The 17,735-nt window shown below is 44.6% G+C and overlaps 1 protein-coding gene across 3 annotated transcripts in view; it reads left to right on the top strand.

Annotated features, from left to right (window-relative positions):
- Wdfy4 (WDFY family member 4) overlaps positions 1-17,735 on the top strand; it is a 254,176-nt gene that overhangs the window by 220,513 nt on the left and 15,928 nt on the right. For all 3 annotated transcript variants that reach the window (XM_006976744.4, XM_076544367.1, XM_076544368.1), the window contains 2 exons: positions 14,618-14,771; positions 16,908-16,999. In XM_006976744.4, the coding sequence (XP_006976806.1) occupies positions 14,618-14,771; positions 16,908-16,999 (246 nt within the window). The remainder of the gene's footprint in view (positions 1-14,617; positions 14,772-16,907; positions 17,000-17,735) is intronic.

Below are 17,735 nucleotides of genomic sequence, written 5' to 3'. Positions count from 1 at the left end.
GAACGAATCTGAACACTCCGTCTGAGGACAACCCAGGGCCCAGCTGCTGATCCTGTGAAACCCAACAACTTGGAGGTGTTGGTGAGACTACCCTGCTCAGCTGAAACCCATCTGGGAGAGGATTCAGATGCCTACAGTTTAAAGTCTGAAGAAACAAGATCAGCTGAGGAGTTGACAAATGAACAAAAAGTGACCTGAGAACACAGAAGAAGGCGCTACCCAGACACCAAACCAGATCACCAGAATCATAAGTATATAATTCACCGATCGAAATCAGCTGCCCCTGAAGAAATAGCCCAAAAGCACCAATTTAACCAAGAACCCCTACTAAACCAAGACTAAAAATCAGAACAAGAGAGGCACTCTCAGACACAGACACCACCTGCACCTCACAGAGGAAGAGATGAGTAGGCGCCAGTGCAAAAATACAGGCAACAACATAAAGACCTATATGGCAACATCAGAACCTAGTGATTCTACACCTGCAAGACCTAAACATACCATGACAGAAGAAACAGAAGAAATCAACCCTAAAAATGACATTAAGAAGATGATAGAGGCCCTTAAAGAAGAAATAAAACATTCCCTCAATGAGGAAATAAAAACTTTCCTTAAAGAGGAATTGAAAAACTACCTTAAAGAGGAAATAAAAACTTTTCTTAAAGAGGAAATAAAAAACTCCCTTAAAGAGGAAATAAAAACTTCCCTTAAAGAGGAAATGAAAAACTCCATTAAAGAGGAAATAAAAAATTCCCTTAAAGAAATGGAAGAAAAAACGAACAAAAAATGGGAAGAAATCAAAGAAAGCCAAGAAAAAGCAATTAAACAGATGAAAGAAACATTCCAAGATCTGAAAAATGAATTTGAGACAATAAAGAAAACACATGCTGAGGGAATGCTGGAAATAGAAATCCTGACAAAACGAACAGGAACTACAGAAACAAGCATAACCAACCGATTGCAAGAGATGGAACAGAGAATCTCTGACACTGAAGACACGATAGAGAAAATAGATTCGTCAGTCAAAGAAAACAATAAAGACAAAAAAGTCCTAACACAAAACGTCCAGGAAATTTGGGACATCATGAAAAGACCAAACCTAAGAATAATAGGGATAGAAGAAGGAGAAGAATACCAACTCAAAGGCACAGAAAATATATTCAACAAAATCATAGAAGAAAACTTTCCTAACCTAAAGAAAGAAATACCTATGAAGATACAAGAAGCTTACAGAACACCGAATAGGCTGGATCCAAAAAAAAAGTCCCCTCGCCACATAATAATCAAAACACTAAACACACAGAATAAAGAAAAAATATTAAGAGCTGCAAAGGAAAAGGACCAAGTAACATATAAAGGCAAACCCATCAGAATAACACCAGACTACTCAACAGAGACTATGAAAGCGAGAAGATCATGGACAAACCTCATGCAGACACTAAGAGACCATGGATGCCAACCCAGACTATTATACCCAGCAAAACTCTTAATCACCATAGGCGGAGTAAACAAAATATTCCAGGATAAAACCAGATTTAATCAATACCTGTCCACAAACCCAGCCCTACAGAAAGCACTAGAAGGGAAAATTCAACCCAAAGAAGCTAAACACATCCATGAAAAATCAAGCAATAGATAATCCTACACCAACATACACCACAGAAGGACAACACAACACAACCAAAAAAATAACAGGAATTAACAATCACTGGTCATTAATATCCATCAATATCAATGGTCTCAACTCACCTATAAAAAGACACAGGCTAACAGAATGGATTAGAAAACAGGACCCATCCATATGCTGCATACAAGAAACACACCTTAACTCCAAAGACAGACACTACCTCCGAGTAAAGGGCTGGGAAAAGGTTTTCCAAGCAAATGGACCTAAGAAACAAGCTGGTGTAGCTATCCTAATATCTAATAAAATAGACTTCAAACTAAAATCAATCAAAAGAGACCAGGATGGACATTACATATTCATCACAGGAAAAATCCACCAAGATGAAGTCTCGATTCTAAACATTTATGCTCCAAATACAAAAGCACCCACATTCATAAAAGAAACACTACTAAAGTTTAAAACGCACATCAAACCCCACACATTAGTAGTGGGAGATTTTAACACACCACTCTCACCAAAAGATAGATCTACCAGACTGAAACTTAACAAAGAAATAAAGGACCTAACAGATGTTATGACTCAAATGGACCTAATAGATATCTACAGAATATTCCATCCTAACACAAAAGAATATACCTTCTTCTCAGCACCCCATGGAACCTTCTCAAAAATTGACCACATGCTTGGACACAAAACAAATCTCAACAGATACAAAAAAATTGGAATAACCTCCTGTATTTTATCAGACCACCAAGCCTTAAAGTTAGAACTCAATAACAACAAAAATTATAGAAAACCCACAAACTCATGGAAACTGAATAATACCCACCTGAAACATCAATGGGTCAAGGAAGAAATAAAGACAGAAATTAAAGAGTTCCTAGAATTCAATGAAAATGAAAGTACAACATACCCAAACTTATGGGACACTATGAAAGCAGTGCTAAGAGGAAAATTCATAGCTCTAAATGCACACATAAAGAAGATGGAGCAATCCCATACCAATGAATTAACAGCACAACTGAAAGCTCTAGAACAAAAAGAAACAAACTCACCCAGGAGAAATAGACGCCAGGAAATAATCAAATTGAGGGCTGAAATCAACGAAATAGAAAACAAGAGAACAATACAAAAAATCAATGAAACAAAGAGTTGGTTCTTTGAAAAAATCAACAAGATAGACAAACCACTAGCCAAATTAACCAAAAGGCAAAGAGAGAACACCCAAATTCACAAAATCAGAAATGAAAAGGGAGACATAACAACAGACAATGAGGAAATCCAGAGAATCATCAGATCATACTTCAAAAACCTGTACTCCACAAAAATGGAAACCAGGAAGAAATGGACAATTTTCTGGATAAATACCAAATACCAAAATTAAATCAAGACCAGATAAACCATTTAAATAGACCAATAACCCCTAAAGAAATAGAAACAGTCATCAAAAGTCTCCCAACTAAAAAAAGCCCAGGACCAGATGGTTTCAGTGCAGAATTCTACCTGACTTTCAAAGAAGAACTAATACCAATCCTCTTCAAAGTGTTCCACACAATAGAAACAGAAGGAACACTACCAAACTCTTTTTATGAGGCTACAATTACCCTGATACCCAAACCACACAAAGATGCAACAAAGAAAGAGAACTACAGACCAATCTCCCTCATGAACATTGATGCAAAAATACTCAACAAAATATTGGCAAACCGAATCCAAGAATACATCAAAACAATCATCCATCACGACCAAGTAGGATTCATCCCAGGGATGCAAGGATGGTTCAACATACGGAAATCAGTCAATGTAATACATCATATAAACAAACTGAAAGAAAAAAACCACATGATCATCTCCCTAGATGCTGAAAAAGCCTTTGACAAAATCCAACACCCCTTCATGATAAAGGTCTTAGAAAGAATAGGAATACAAGGAACATTTCTAAACATAATAAAAGCAATTTATAGCAAGCCAACAGCAAACATCAAATTAAATGGAGAGAAACTCAAAGCGATACCACTAAATTCAGGAACAAGACAAGGCTGTCCACTCTCCCCATATCTATTCAATATAGTACTAGAAGTTCTAGCTAGAGCAATAAGACAACAAAAGGAGATCAAAGGGATACAAATTGGCAAGGAAGAAGTCAAACTTTCACTATTTGCAGATGATATGATAGTATACATAAGTGACCCCAAAAACTCTACCAGGGAACTTCTACAGCTGATAAACTCCTTCAGTAAAGTGGCAGGATACAAGATCAACTCAAAAAAATCAGTAGCCCTCCTATACACAAATGATAAAAGGGCTGAGAAAGAAGTCAGAGAAACATCACCCTTTACAATAGCCACAAATAATATAAAATACCTTGGGATAACACTAACTAAACAAGTGAAAGACCTTTTTGATAAGAACTTTAAATCTCTAAAGAAAGAAATTGAAGAAGATATCAGAAAATGGAAGGATCTCCCATGCTCATGGATAGGTAGGATTAACATAGTAAAAATGGCAATCTTACCAAAAGCAATCTACAGATTCAATGCAATCCCCATCAAAATCCCAACACAATTCTTCACAGACTTGGAAAGAAAAATACTCAACTTTATATGGAAAAACAAAAGACCCAGGATAGCTAAAAGAATCCTATACGATAAAGCAACCCTTGGAGGCATCACCATCCCGGACCTCAAACTCTACTATAGAGCTATAGTAATAAAAACAGCTTGGTACTGGTATAAAAACCGACATACGGACCAATGGAATCGAATTGAAGACCCTGACATTAATCCATGCACATATGAACACCTGGTTTTTGACAAAGGAGCCAAAACTATACAATGGAACAAAGAAAGTATCTTCAACAAATGTTGCTGGCATAACTGGATGTCAATATGTAAAAGATTACAAATAGATCCATATCTGTCACCATGCACAAAACTCAAGTCCAAGTGGATCAAAGACCTAAACATAAATCCAGTTACACTAAACTTAATAGAAAAGAAGATAGGAAGCACTCTTGAACGCATTGGCACTGGAGACCATTTCCTAAATAAAACACCGACAGCACAGACCCTGAGCACAACAATTAATAAATGGGACCTCTCAAAACTGAGAAGCTTTTGCAGGGCAAAAGACACAGTCAATAAGACAAAAAGACAGCCAACAGATTGGGAAAAGATCTTCACCAACCCCACATCTGACAGAGGATTGATCTCCACAATATATAAAGAACTCAAGAAACTAGACATCAAAGCTCTGAACAGTCCAATTAAAAAATGGGCTAAAGAGCTAAACAGAGAATTCACAAAACAAGAACTACAAATGGCTGAAAGACATTTAAAGAAATGCTCAACATCCTTAATCATCAGAGAAATGCAAATCAAAACGACTCTGAGATACCACCTTACACCTGTTAGAATGGCTAAGATCAAAAACACCAATGACAACCAATGTTGGAGAGGATGTGGAGCAAAGGGAACACTCCTCCACTGTTGGTGGGAATGTAAACTTGTACAACCACTATGGAAATCAGTATGGCGGTTTCTCAGAAAATTAGGAATCAAACTACCTCAAGACCCAGCCATCCCACTCTTGGGCATATACCCAAAGAATGCTGATACATACCATAAAGATACATGCTCAGCTATGTTCATAGCAGCACTATTTGTAATAGCCAGAACCTGGAAACAACCTAGATGCCCATCAACGGAAGAATGGATGAAAAAAATGTGGTACATATACACAATGGAGTACTACTCAGCAGAGAAAAACAATGAAAGCATGAAATTTGCAGGCAAATGGATGGAACTAGAAAAAATCATCCTGAGTGAGGTAACCCAAACCCAGAAAGACAGTTATGGTATGTACTCACTCATTGGTGGATTCTAGATATAAAATGAACAATCAGACCACAACCCATAGAACCATAGAGGCTATATATATATAGCATGGAGGTCCCTAGGACGACTGTGGCATATAATAAATTTCAGTTTTACTCAATTATTGAAAAAAAAAATAGCCAAATGAATGGAAACACATGAACTATGAACCAAAGACTGAGGGGCTCCCAGCTGGATCAGGCCCTCTGAATAGGTGAGACAGTTGATTGGCTTGATCAGTTTGGGAAGCATCTAGGCAGTGGGACCAAGTCCTGTGCTCATTCCATGAGTTGGCTGTTTGAAACCAGGAACTTATGCAGGGACACTTGGCTCAGTCTGAGAGGAAGGGACTGGACCTGCCTGGACTGAGTCTACCAAGTCGATCACAGTCCTCGGGGGAGGACTTGTCCTGGAGGAGGTGGGAATGGAGGGTGGGCTGGGGGTAAGGGGAGGGCGTGGGAGGGGGGAGAATAGGGGAACCCATGGCTGATATGTAGAACTGAATGGTATTGTAAAATAAAAAATATATATCACAAAAAAAAAAAAAGAAAATTCCCTGTGGAAAAAATGTGAAAATTTAATACAGGTAAGATAGAGTAGAAAAGGAAAGTAGAAATTGTTGAGACTAAAGATGTCACAAAGATCAGTAAAGAGAAGGGCCAATGAGCATCAGAATTCATGGATCGGTGCAACCTATAAATGAAAGACTCCATAGGACAAATAGATTATTTGAAATAAAAACAAACAAACAAACAAAAACCCAGCTAACCCAGAAAAAGAAACTGGTCATCTCACCCATCCATAACTAAGAAGCTGTTACCTTGCCAGCCTAGGGTTGCCAGGTTTCACAAATGAAGAAGCAGCTACCTAACCAAGTCTGGTTCTGGACTAGCAGCGACTTCCACTTAAGCAAGGACATACTGGAAAGTTACCTGCTGCTTCTCTGAAATTTAAGTTATCTGGATCACCGGCGTTGTTTCATCTGGCAGTCCTGAAGGAGCTGGAGACGAGCCAGTGCTGGGGTCCTGGATAGGCAGAATTTCAAAGTCAGAGTCCCTTGTGGGTGGCACTGGGACTGTGCTGACATGCTCTTCGTCTCCCTTCCCCACAAAACCCTTCACTGGACTCCTGCATCCAAGGACTCCATTTAGAGACAGAGCTTGAAATGTGGAAAGCTGTTGGGTAGCCCATCCTGAGCCAGCTGGCTGAGCTCACTGCAAAGAGAATGCACTGCCAGGCTGAGTTCATGGCTGACATGATCACAACCTTGTAATGGTCCTGTGAGAGAAAGCCATGGGCCTCATGATCAGAGGCCCACTGAGCATACATGATCTCACTCTAACACTTGAGCCTTATCTCAGAGAAATTTTAGTGTCCCAGAAGCTGTGAGTTTGGGTCACTCAGAAAACACTGACCTGAGAGACAAGGGCCCCCTTAGCTGGCACTAAAGCACTCTTGATCCCTGGGAAAGAATGGAAAGGCAAGGCCAGGCATCTTCTCCAGTAAGGGGTGAGCCCCTCACATCCTTTGTTTCTTGGCACACATTCCCCTCTCCCTGACTGTGTGGCTTGTCTAGACTTTGTATAACCCCCTATCTCTGGAAATCCACTCAAAAATAATAAGTGTGCTTCCCCTGGGTCTTTCTCAGGCAACAAGCATTTTAAGTAAGTTTAGTTTGGAGAATGAATGGTCCCAGAGCTGTACCCCATGCCAGGAATCTCATCCAGATGTTGCTCATTAATCCACAAGAAATGATGATCACTGTTGCTGATGATAATGATGGATTCTGCGGCTGCTTCCCAGCCAGGGAGCTGAAGTCGTCAAATGTTGAGGATGCTTTCACAGCTTCCCTTTGGCCCAGATGCACGAGAGCCAGAGGTCTCAGCTCTGCGTGTGGCTAAGGGTCTTTCCACACAGGGAGGGAAGAGATGGAGTGGAAGAGAGACAGGCTGGGCTGGGAGATTTACCAACCTGCCCTGTAATAGATACAAATGTCCCACGTGTTATGTTATCTCTGAAAATGAGGGTTGGTTTTGCATAGATCACCGGATCATCTAGCAAATGAAAAAATGTAAGGAAAGCCTCTAGCTCTGGTGATCAACCATGGCTACTTCCCCATTTCCCTCTGTGACCAACCAGATCTCATCTGAGCAGAGCTGAACTTGTTCAAACTGGTCTCCTCTGGGTTAATCTATTTTAAGGCAGCCTGGGCTACAATAAAGCATCCCAGAGCAGAATGAGCCAGATTAAACAGGTTCGCCCACAAGAATATCTGCAGAATGGTTACGCTGATGCTAATCATTAGTGTGAGTTTATTTTAGCCAATTTGCTTCACTAACAGCTAGTTCAAACTAGCTTGGGATGGTCTAACCCAGAGATGATCAGAGCCAACTTTTTCTGCTCGTAGGGGGCACCTGAGCAATTGTTAGTGTGACCCCACTGGGATTCTCACATGTAACTCAGTGTTTTCTGGCTCAAGTTTGTCTTTGGTAGATTGGCCCATCCAAGCCGTCATCATCTGAGCTCCCTGTGTAACCCCTCCCCCTGGACCAACCTAGCTTATCTTCTGCCATTGAAGTCACTTTTCCAGTTGATGGTCATGGGTCTGAAGAGCCAGCCATCTTTTGCCTTTTCCAACAGCAAAACAACAACACTTTCAGCTTTTCTTTACTGGATGAGCAGAGGCCACGGCTGATGAGGCAGGCCTTCCTGGGCATCACCAGATCTCATAAGGGATGCTCTGGCATCTTTGTTTCATTTCATCTGCCTGCTTCTTCTCCAGAGACTTTTGCCTGCCATCCTCCATGGTGGCAGGAAGGATTGCCCCCTTCCTGTGGTCTGACTTCTATGTTGGCTGTGGATGAGTTGGGGGGAGGGGGGTTCCAGGATGCCTGCAGAGAGGCCTTCTGCATTTGCAGGAGGCTGGAGCCTGTGTGTGGTGGGTGTCAGCATGCTCTCCCTTCTGTGCTGAGCAGACTCTGCCATTCGCCTGCTAAGGTGAGTGAGTCAGAGTGCTGATGTGTGTGCTGCTACCTGGGGTCCAAAGACCCTGCTTCCTGGCTCTGCCATCTGATGTCGAATGGATCATTGCGTTTCTTTGGGATTTGGTTTCCTTATTCATGAGAGAAAGATGGAGGGTCAGATGCTGTATCTGAAGTCCATTTTGCAACCACACTAGTCTGGAACACTCATGAAATACCTACTGTGTTTCCAAACGATGCCAAATACCTTACACTTACCATTAGAAAGCTTAAGCTTTTGTATCGTGGGAAAGTGTCCCTCACATAGTATATCTATACCCTGCAGCTATTTTTAAACATAGAGTTCAGTGGTATGAAGTACCAGAGTGGTGTGCCACGGAGCGCATTTTCTGCCACATGCCATGTGCTTGTGTAGCACATCTGGTGTGGCCTGGTGAGCTGCTGACAGGCTGACATGGGACATTATGGGCACTGTGGCTGGCTCAGCATGTGCTGGGCCCTGTGGTGTGGACAGCACCAGGATTTTCAGCTTCAGGACTTTAGTGTACTGTGTCCTGACTCTGTGTAAGAGGTTCTTTACACGCCTGTGGTTAAATGCTACTACATTTAGGCTGTTTTTAGAATTGATGCTCCTCTAGTATTGATGTGTTTATCTTTCTTCTCAAACTTGTCAATACAATGATGGATTTTTATAGTCTAGAAAATATGAAATAATTGCTCATCCATGGGGTTGGTTCCAGAACCCCTTCCCCCATGGACATCAGAAGATACTCAGATGACTTATATAAAAGGGCATCATATTTGCGTAGAACCTATATATTCTCCCATACACTTTAAACTACCTCTAGATTATTTACAATGTCCACTCCAGTGCAAATGTCCTATAAACAGTTGTAATACTGTATGGTTCAGTGAGCTGTGAGAAGAAAGAGAAGTCTATCAACATGAGCCAGAAATGATCTATTAAAAGATTGCCCACATCTTTGAATGTGGACCCCTCAGATACAGAGTTCCAGCTATAAATGTATGTATTGTACGGTCTGAGCAGGTGCAATGTATGTAGAATGTGATCAGACTTGTGTTGGTCCTGTGTGCAGCACCAATTCTAATTGGTCTTAATAAAAACCAGGAGCCAGGTATTGGGGTAAATGCTGAAGGATCAGAGAGACAAAGGAACGAGCCACAGCCACCTCTCACTTCACCAACTCCTCAGCCAAAAGACCTGAGCTCCTCCCGCCTTATATTCCTTTTCTCTGCCCAGCCAAACACTTCCTGTCTCAATCTCTCCAGTGCTGGAATTAAAGGCATGTGTGTGTGTCCCCATGTACTGGGAGCAGAGGCATGAGATCCCAAGTGCTGGAATTAAAGGTGTGTGCCACCGCTGCCTGGCCTTTATTTTTCTTTCAGACTGGATCAATCTTATGTAGCCCAGGGTGGCCTCGAACTCACAGAGATCCATCTGCCTCTGCCTCATGAGTGCTGGGATTAAAGGTGTGCACCACCAATGTCTGGCCTCTATGGATAACTAATGGCTTAGTTCCCTACTCTGATCTTCAGGGAGCTTTAGTTAAATCACAAACAAAATATCACCATACATATGCTCTGTTGTCTACACTCCTTTCTCTGGGAGGAATGGTCTACTGGATTCAAGGCAAATAGCAGGTACCCCATCTTAATGACAATCCCAGGATTCTATAGTTCTCATGAGCCTTGTCTATGGTGATCCAGGATCTGTGAGCCTCCTGAAAGCTGAGTCATTGTGAGGCCACACCCCTGCTGAGAGATTTTAGCCCTGACATTTGTAGTAGCAAAAGTGCCATATATTCTCAGGCCAAAGATGAGATCCAGCCTGGTGCCCTGCAAGGCAGCCTGTTCCCAGCAAGAACACAGTGTGGTGGCAGCTGCTGTATTTAATAAGAAATGGAAATAAAGCGCTGTGCTAATTAAGTCCCACCCCTGTGAAGTCAGCTGTTCCCAGCAGTGGGGAAGGGTTTTCCAAACTACCTGAGGCGAGATGGCTGGCGGGCCTTTGTGCAAGGCAGATGCTGATGGCAGGGAACTGAGAACCCTGGGGTAGACTCAGCCTGGGCTGTTACCTCCCAGCTTCGGTTAGGTACCAGGGTCACAATAATACGAGGAAGACAGAGAGCCTGGGTCAGTGACCATGCCTCTGTGGACTCTAATGTCATTACAACTCACAGGTAGGCTCCTGCCCCCCAGCCAAGTACCTTGCCCTTGATACCCAATACTTTGTGCGTAGTTAGGACAGGGCTGGTCCAGAAAACCTCCAGTCACACTTAACGGTATCAACAGAGCGTGAAGACATGGGGTCTTCCAGGTCCCAAACTGTGACTTGACAAGAATTCTTCAGGGTCTCTAGTATGGAATAATTTTGAGTATATGACTTTAGCTAGGAGAACTGGAAAAGGTACACGTGGTAGAGTTGTTAGGCCCAGATACACTGTCCCTGTCCCCTGTGTAACCAAGCTGCACTTTCCCCATCCTCTCCAAACCTGACTGATGAGGATGGCAGCGTGGCTTGACTTCCTGTTACACATTCGCTCGACTTCCTTTGCACATTCGCTCACAGCAAGAAGTATGGGTGTCAACATGCTTTTGGGGTACTTGCTTAAGAGAAAGGCCTCATCCTATGGAAAGGCTGCTCTGGGTCAGACCAATCCCAGTTGAGACCAGGACTGACTAGTGCCTGGGCTTCCCAAATGTCACCCATAGCATTATATTTTGGAGCAGGATGTTGAGATGGGCTGTTAGCTGAGGCTCATGGAATACACAACCAGTTGTCTCGCACCTGTCCACTCTCTCCTCTTTACTTGGTGCTATGGGCTGCCCTGAAAATGCCCTGACAATACCCCTCTTACTTCCTGTCCCCATCCTAAGGTGTCTTAGCTTTTGGTACCTTCCTGTTTCTGTCTCAGGCACTGGAGGATCCTGCCCCCCTGCCCTCCACAACACTCTACCTTTTGTTTCCAATAATTTCTACTCCATTTTTCTTGACTCTTTCAAAGAGCCCTGGTTTTCTTCCTCATATACTCTGAGATTGGTTCCTAAGACCAAGATCCCTCTCCAGTCCCTGGAGTGTACACAATAAAAGATGTAAAACTAGGATTGGAAAGATGACTCAAAAGTTAAGAGCACTAGCTTCTCTTCCAGAAGACCCAGGTTTGATTCCCAGCACCAATGGGGTGCCTCACAACCTTTTGTAACTTCAGTTCCAGGGGATCCATGCCCCCTCTGGCCCCTGTGAGCACTGCAAGAACAGGGTGCACACACATACATGTGCAGACAAAAACCCATGCAGGTAATTTAATAAAAAAATTTTAAAAAGATACAGGACTCATTCCTTTGATACTGCTTTCTTTATACTTAGCATGCTACCTGGGGCTGGTATATCTTGCCTTTCATATACACATTCACTAGGACATATACATTATTGATTTCACACCCAAAACAATCACTGAAGCTTCACAGAGGAGGGGATGGGCGATTAAAGAGATTTTAAAAACTCATGCTCACCCTACAAGTAAGCACGGAAATTCTTACCTGAGTCAGCTTGATTCTGGAGGACAGCATTCGCTACCATGGCACACTGCCTGGTGGACAGATGGTGGTTTAAATCAGCTGACCCAAGTAAGTCAGTGCACTGCTTACACGGTGCTTTGAAACTATTAAGAAAAATGCCTACAGTGCCAACAGGTCATCAACCCGCTCACAGGACCAATCCAGTTCCTCAGCTGGATGTGAGTGGGCCGACTTGCATCAGTCCCTCTTGGAAGGGTTTCAGTACGTACCATAAGGATATCTAGGGGCTGAAGAGATGGCCCCATGGTTACCAGTGGGTACTGCTCTTGCAGGAGACCAGAGTTTGATTCCTAGCACTCATGCTGGGCAGTTCACAGCTGCTTGTAACTCTAGCTCTAGTAGAATCTATTGCCTCTAGACTCTGTGGGTGTGAGCATTATGTGTGTAAGTGTGTGTGTGTATGTATGTATATAATTATATATACATAATCAAAAACAAAATATATTAACAGAAAAGAATACATGTGTAGTCACATGTCCTTGAACACATGTAAGGTCTGAGTTTCTTCGGAGTATGGGCTAAAAATTGTCACCCTCCCCCCACGTCCTTTCCCTGACTATGCGAGAGAGGGGTTTAAGAAAGCCATGACTTGGGTTGGGGATTTAGCTCAGTGGTAGAGCACTTGCCTAGCAAGCGCAAGGACCCTGGGTTCGGTCCTCAGCTCTGGAAAAAAAAATCAGAGACGATAACTAAAGAGTTTATGCAGGGACAACGGCAAACTAAGGCACAAGGAGTATTGCCTTCAGCAACATGCATTATTTTTCAGGGCAAGTCATTTATAATCTACATACTTGCACAGGACCAACATTTCCCTGACTTTAACTCAGTGTTCAGAAACGGCCCTTGTCCTGCCCTTGCCTCTCCACTGCTTCACTCATAATTTGGATTTGTGTCTTTCAGTATTGCTGAGCACTTCTTAACATTATCCATGAGCAAGATACCGCAGATGCCTACAATATTCAAAACATGTCGCTGGTGTTTTTCCATGTGCATGAGATCATGTGTGTGACCCTTTTGTCTCTGAGCTGTGTCAGCTCTGCTTGGCTCCACTGCCCCCCAGCTCTGAGTGGCACACAGGGAATCATCTGCCTGGGAAGGTGTGACATTATTGATCTTCATGCCCCGTTTTCACTGGCCATTTGGATACACATTACTCCTGCCAGGCAAGGAGAGCTGCAGCCTGGGAAGGGGAAGATCTCAGCTGGGGAGCTCTGGCCCATCCCTTTCTGCAGCCCCATCTCCAGTACATTTTTCTGTCGCTCACTCCCTTTGGGGGTGGTCTTTCCTCCTTCGGCCACGCTCTAAGGCTGACCCACGCAGCTCAGTGCCTCTCCATCTCATCCTTTCCTTTGTTGTCTCTGCCTGCTTTCCCGAGAACCAAGTCCTGCCCGAGACCGACTGCCAGTGGCCGCTGGAGTTTACGTCAGCCCACACTCTCACAGCACGGGCCAGAGCAGCTCCACTTTTTCTTCTAGGGAATTTGGTGTTTTCTTTTGTATTGCAGAAGTGAGAAAACCCATTAATTTTGAAACAAATGTATGCAAATACATTTATTAATATAGGAAATAGGAAAATCAGTTATTGCTTCCTTTATAAATAATACAGGCTTAAGTTTTAAAGATATTACTTTTGCTAAAATGCATTAGACAGCTGTGAAAAAAATAACATTTTTCTTTGTGGTAATATCTTTAACCAGATTTGTAGCACTAACAATATTTCCTATGTATATATTATTTTTATTTAATACAGGTAATCTTTTTATTACCAAATCATATTGTTTCTCAGGAGATTACCATCAGCACTTATAAAAGCTGCAGAAGGAAAAATGGGGCCAGGAGAAGACATCAATCTCCCACATGTGAGGCTTAGGCTGCAGATTAAATACACAAAGCTCTTAATACATTTCAATGAGCGACTCGTTAGGTGCAGATTTATTTAGATTTCCCCCACTTCATTTCTATTTCCATTTCAATTTGATGGTGGACATGGTCTCCTAATTTTAACACAGAGCAACGTGACCTGGGTGGGGGGCACATCTTTAAGCTGTGTGTTATGGTTGAGACCTCTTGGGGACCCCAATGTCTTAGTGTTCCTGTCCCTGTGCAGAAAGTGACCTGTGGCTCACATGGATCAACACCTCTAGCTCAGGAAATGGACCACCCTGTCCTTGTCTACCAGGCCGCCCCGGGGTGACATGTCTTAGATATGTGGTAGGTCCTTCTCTCCCAGAAAGAACTGAGTCCTCCTCAACCTCTGGCCCCCACACAGTAGGTCAAGTCTGTACTGGTTCCAGAGATTTCCTTAGGAACTGGCAGGGCAAAGCATGCCCTTTACGGTTATGCCAACGGGTTTGGACCCAGGCCTGGCATTTGATAGCCTTGGAGAAATCAGTGTACCCTAAGTATCAGTTTTCTGGTCTGGAAAATGGAGGTGTCTGTTCATTCCCGACTTCAGAACCCCTTCCTTGGAGGCTGACTAGATAGAGGGAGACACACACACACATGTGGCTGATCACGTCACCCTTTCTCCCACAGGGTGGCAGCTTTGATGTGGCTGATAGAATGTTCCACAGTGTGAAGAGCACATGGGAGTCTGCCTCCAAGGAGAACATGAGTGACGTCAGGGAGCTGACACCTGAGTTCTTCTACCTGCCCGAGTTCTTAACCAACTGTAATGCAGTGGAGTTTGGTGAGTAGAGGTGTGGGAAAGCCTGGTGAGCCTGAGTGTCAGGGAGCTTGGGATTTCTTCTACAGATCTCCAGGGAAACACTGATTCCATTGGTATCTTTGATGGAAAACTCACCAGGCCCTTAACCAGGACCAGTGTGATGGAGGCAAAGTCTCTGCTGAGTGACAGACATTGTTGCAAACGTGAGGAAGGATCCTGGGTCCCAGGCTTCCAGGACAGCACCGAGTACCTGCCTCAGACAGTGTGGTCTTTTCTCTGAGGATGCAGGGCTCAGTCTGTAGTGAGACAGTAGCCAGCGATCTAGAATGCTTGCTGATGACTTAGGTCTGGCACTGCCCACCCATACTCTTACCTTGGGGTCCACCAGCCCCAATTCTGCTGTGTCTGACGGCTGGGTGGCACATTCTCTGCCTTGCAGCCCAGGATGCATCAGGCATTCTTCCTGCTTCAGAGGAGGCACAAACTTTTACAGAGGCCCCCCCCCCCCATGGCGGGGGGAGTCCTCTGGAGACTGCACATGTATGTGTCAGGAATCTCTCCCATAAAGGTGTGTGAGAGCAATGTGCTGAGGGGATAGATGGTCAGAGCTGGAGCAGGGTGTAAGCAAGCTCTCTAGCCAGGGCAAGAGAAGCCGTGCGTGCTGCAGACAACGCCTGAGGCAGATATTAGCGTCTTGCAGGTCCATCCTTCCTTAGGCTCTCCCTTTTCCTTCAAGTAAGGGTTTGGACCTTGAGTCAGGCCAAGTGAGATCATTTTCCACAAAGCCTCATGTGCTTTCCAGCCCTGGGCATGAGGCCATAGTGCCATGGAGTACTTGAAGCCTTTCCAACCCCGGTCCAGCCAGCCAGCCTGATGTGGGTCCTTGGTGAATTTGGCACTCTTTGGGTTCTCAGAAGCCTTATGACAGGCACTAGGCAGATCTGGACAGACACAAAGGACAATTCCCAGAAGGCATGGTGAGGCCCAGGATAGGAGGTAAGTTGGGGGGCAATGGAGGCTAAGAGAGGCGCTTACAAGTCTGAGATGGAGTACCCTGCAGAGTTTACCTCTGCCTATGGGTCGCAGCTATGTCCTCTGAGGAAGACGTGACAGGCTTAGATGAAGAAATGGCAGGTCAGAGACAGCCAGGTGTCACTGGAGAACAGGTGACTAGGTAGCACCTACTGTGCGCAGGCACTTCCGGCAGGTGTGGCTTCTCCTAAAGACATGTTCCAGGTGAGGAGGGGGAGTTAAGCTATAAACTAATACAGACATGAAGCTGCCAGGTGCTGAGAAGTCCCGTGAGGACAACAGTATGAGAGGGAATTGGAAGGACTTGTGTTATTCCATTCCCCAGGAAGACCTTGGAGCTGAGTCTGGGTGATGAGGAAATGCAGCTAGGCACAGCCTGAAAGCCCGAGACCAGAGAGGAATGTTGTCTGACTTGTGCCATAAGTGCCCTGGAGGGTTCAGGCCAGACCACTGGAGCATTGCTGAGCACTGGTCATGGCTAGCATTATTTTGTGGGTGCTGTGTGCTTGCTTTTTCACGTCTCCTGCCAGCCCTGCAAGGCTTCGTCAGCACCTTCACCCCTACAGATGGAGAAACTGAGTCCCAGAGAGGTCAAGTAGCATGTTCAAAGTTGGCAGCTGGTGGAGAAGGGAGACTTGGGCTGGAAGCCAGCCTCCTCTTCTGATTGTCTTGGGACTCGCCATGAAAAACCCACTGGTTGAAGACTTAGGAAGAGGGTGTGTGCCAAGAACTTGGCGTGGTGCCCGGCACAGACCTGGGTACTTGCACGCCTGGGTTATCGTCACTGGCTTCCCCTGCTGTCTCAGTCCCCAGACCAAAGGCATTGTTAGTGGCCACGAAGATGCATCAGCAGTGGTAACAGTAAGACTGTGTGACTTGGAAATCTAGCTCCGGTGTTGTTGGGGAAGCCAGGCGGAGCTCATGAAGGATGCAAACTGTAGGGCCAAGCAGAGGAAGACTGGGGCTCTGCAGAGAGCCGTGGCGGGAAGTAGTGTGGTCTGCTAGGATCCAGTTCGCGTTCCAACCTGCAAGGAGTTGGCAGGTGCAGACACCGCGGTTTTAACATCCTTTGCTTTTGAACCTAGTGTGGCCTCACTCTTGTCTACTGTTTCCCTTCATACTCAGGCTGCATGCAGGATGGAACAACACTGGGAGACGTGCAGCTCCCTCCCTGGGCTGATGGGGATCCAAGGAAATTTATCAGTCTGCACAGACAGGTGAGGCACTCCAGGCTCTCCTGATGTGTATGTGTACTGCAGCATCTCCACGGAGTTTTCTGTCTCACTGGTAGGCACAAACCTTGAGGCTTTGATGTCTGGAGAAACCTGGGAAGGAACAGCACCGGGAAGTTTGGGTTCCTGGATGTTTAAAGAACACCGGTTTGCTCTATGACTGCACTAGGCTGCTGTAATGGGCATCGTGACAGGAAGTGTCATGTCTGATGTTTCCTGGCTGCCCTGGTGGCATGTCAGTGTCCTCACCAGCCCCACAGTAGTGCCACCTCCTGCCCTATGTTCTCAGTATAGCTCAGAGGTGGTTTGGAGACCCCACAGAGCTCTCACCTACCACCGGGTTTTCCAGGAGTGGAGATGACTGAGCCTGCCACCCAGAAACAGGAATGAGGATGGAGGCCAGAGACCACCTGGGGGCGCCTATCTTGGGCCACATTTCTTCTGGGTTAGCTAAAGGAAACAGAAATGTGCTCAGCATCATTAGTCATCAAAGAAACTTATGCAAACCAGAATGAGATGGTACAACACACCCACAATAATAAAAACTGGGCGTTGTGTGTGTTTGTAAGCCCCGCGCTAGGAGTGTGGAAACAGAAAGATCCTTGGGGCTCACTGGGGTCTAGCCACCTGGGCAGCTTCCAGGCCTATGAAAGATCTTGTTTTTAAAAAAATAAACAAAAAAACTTAAGTGAGGGGGGGGCAGCACCCACAGAAAGGCACC

The sequence above is a fragment of the Peromyscus maniculatus genome, chromosome 9, assembly GCF_049852395.1.
Source record: "Peromyscus maniculatus bairdii isolate BWxNUB_F1_BW_parent chromosome 9, HU_Pman_BW_mat_3.1, whole genome shotgun sequence".
In the NCBI taxonomy this organism is placed as follows: domain Eukaryota; kingdom Metazoa; phylum Chordata; class Mammalia; order Rodentia; family Cricetidae; genus Peromyscus; species Peromyscus maniculatus.
This window is presented reverse-complemented; position numbering and strand designations above follow the sequence as displayed.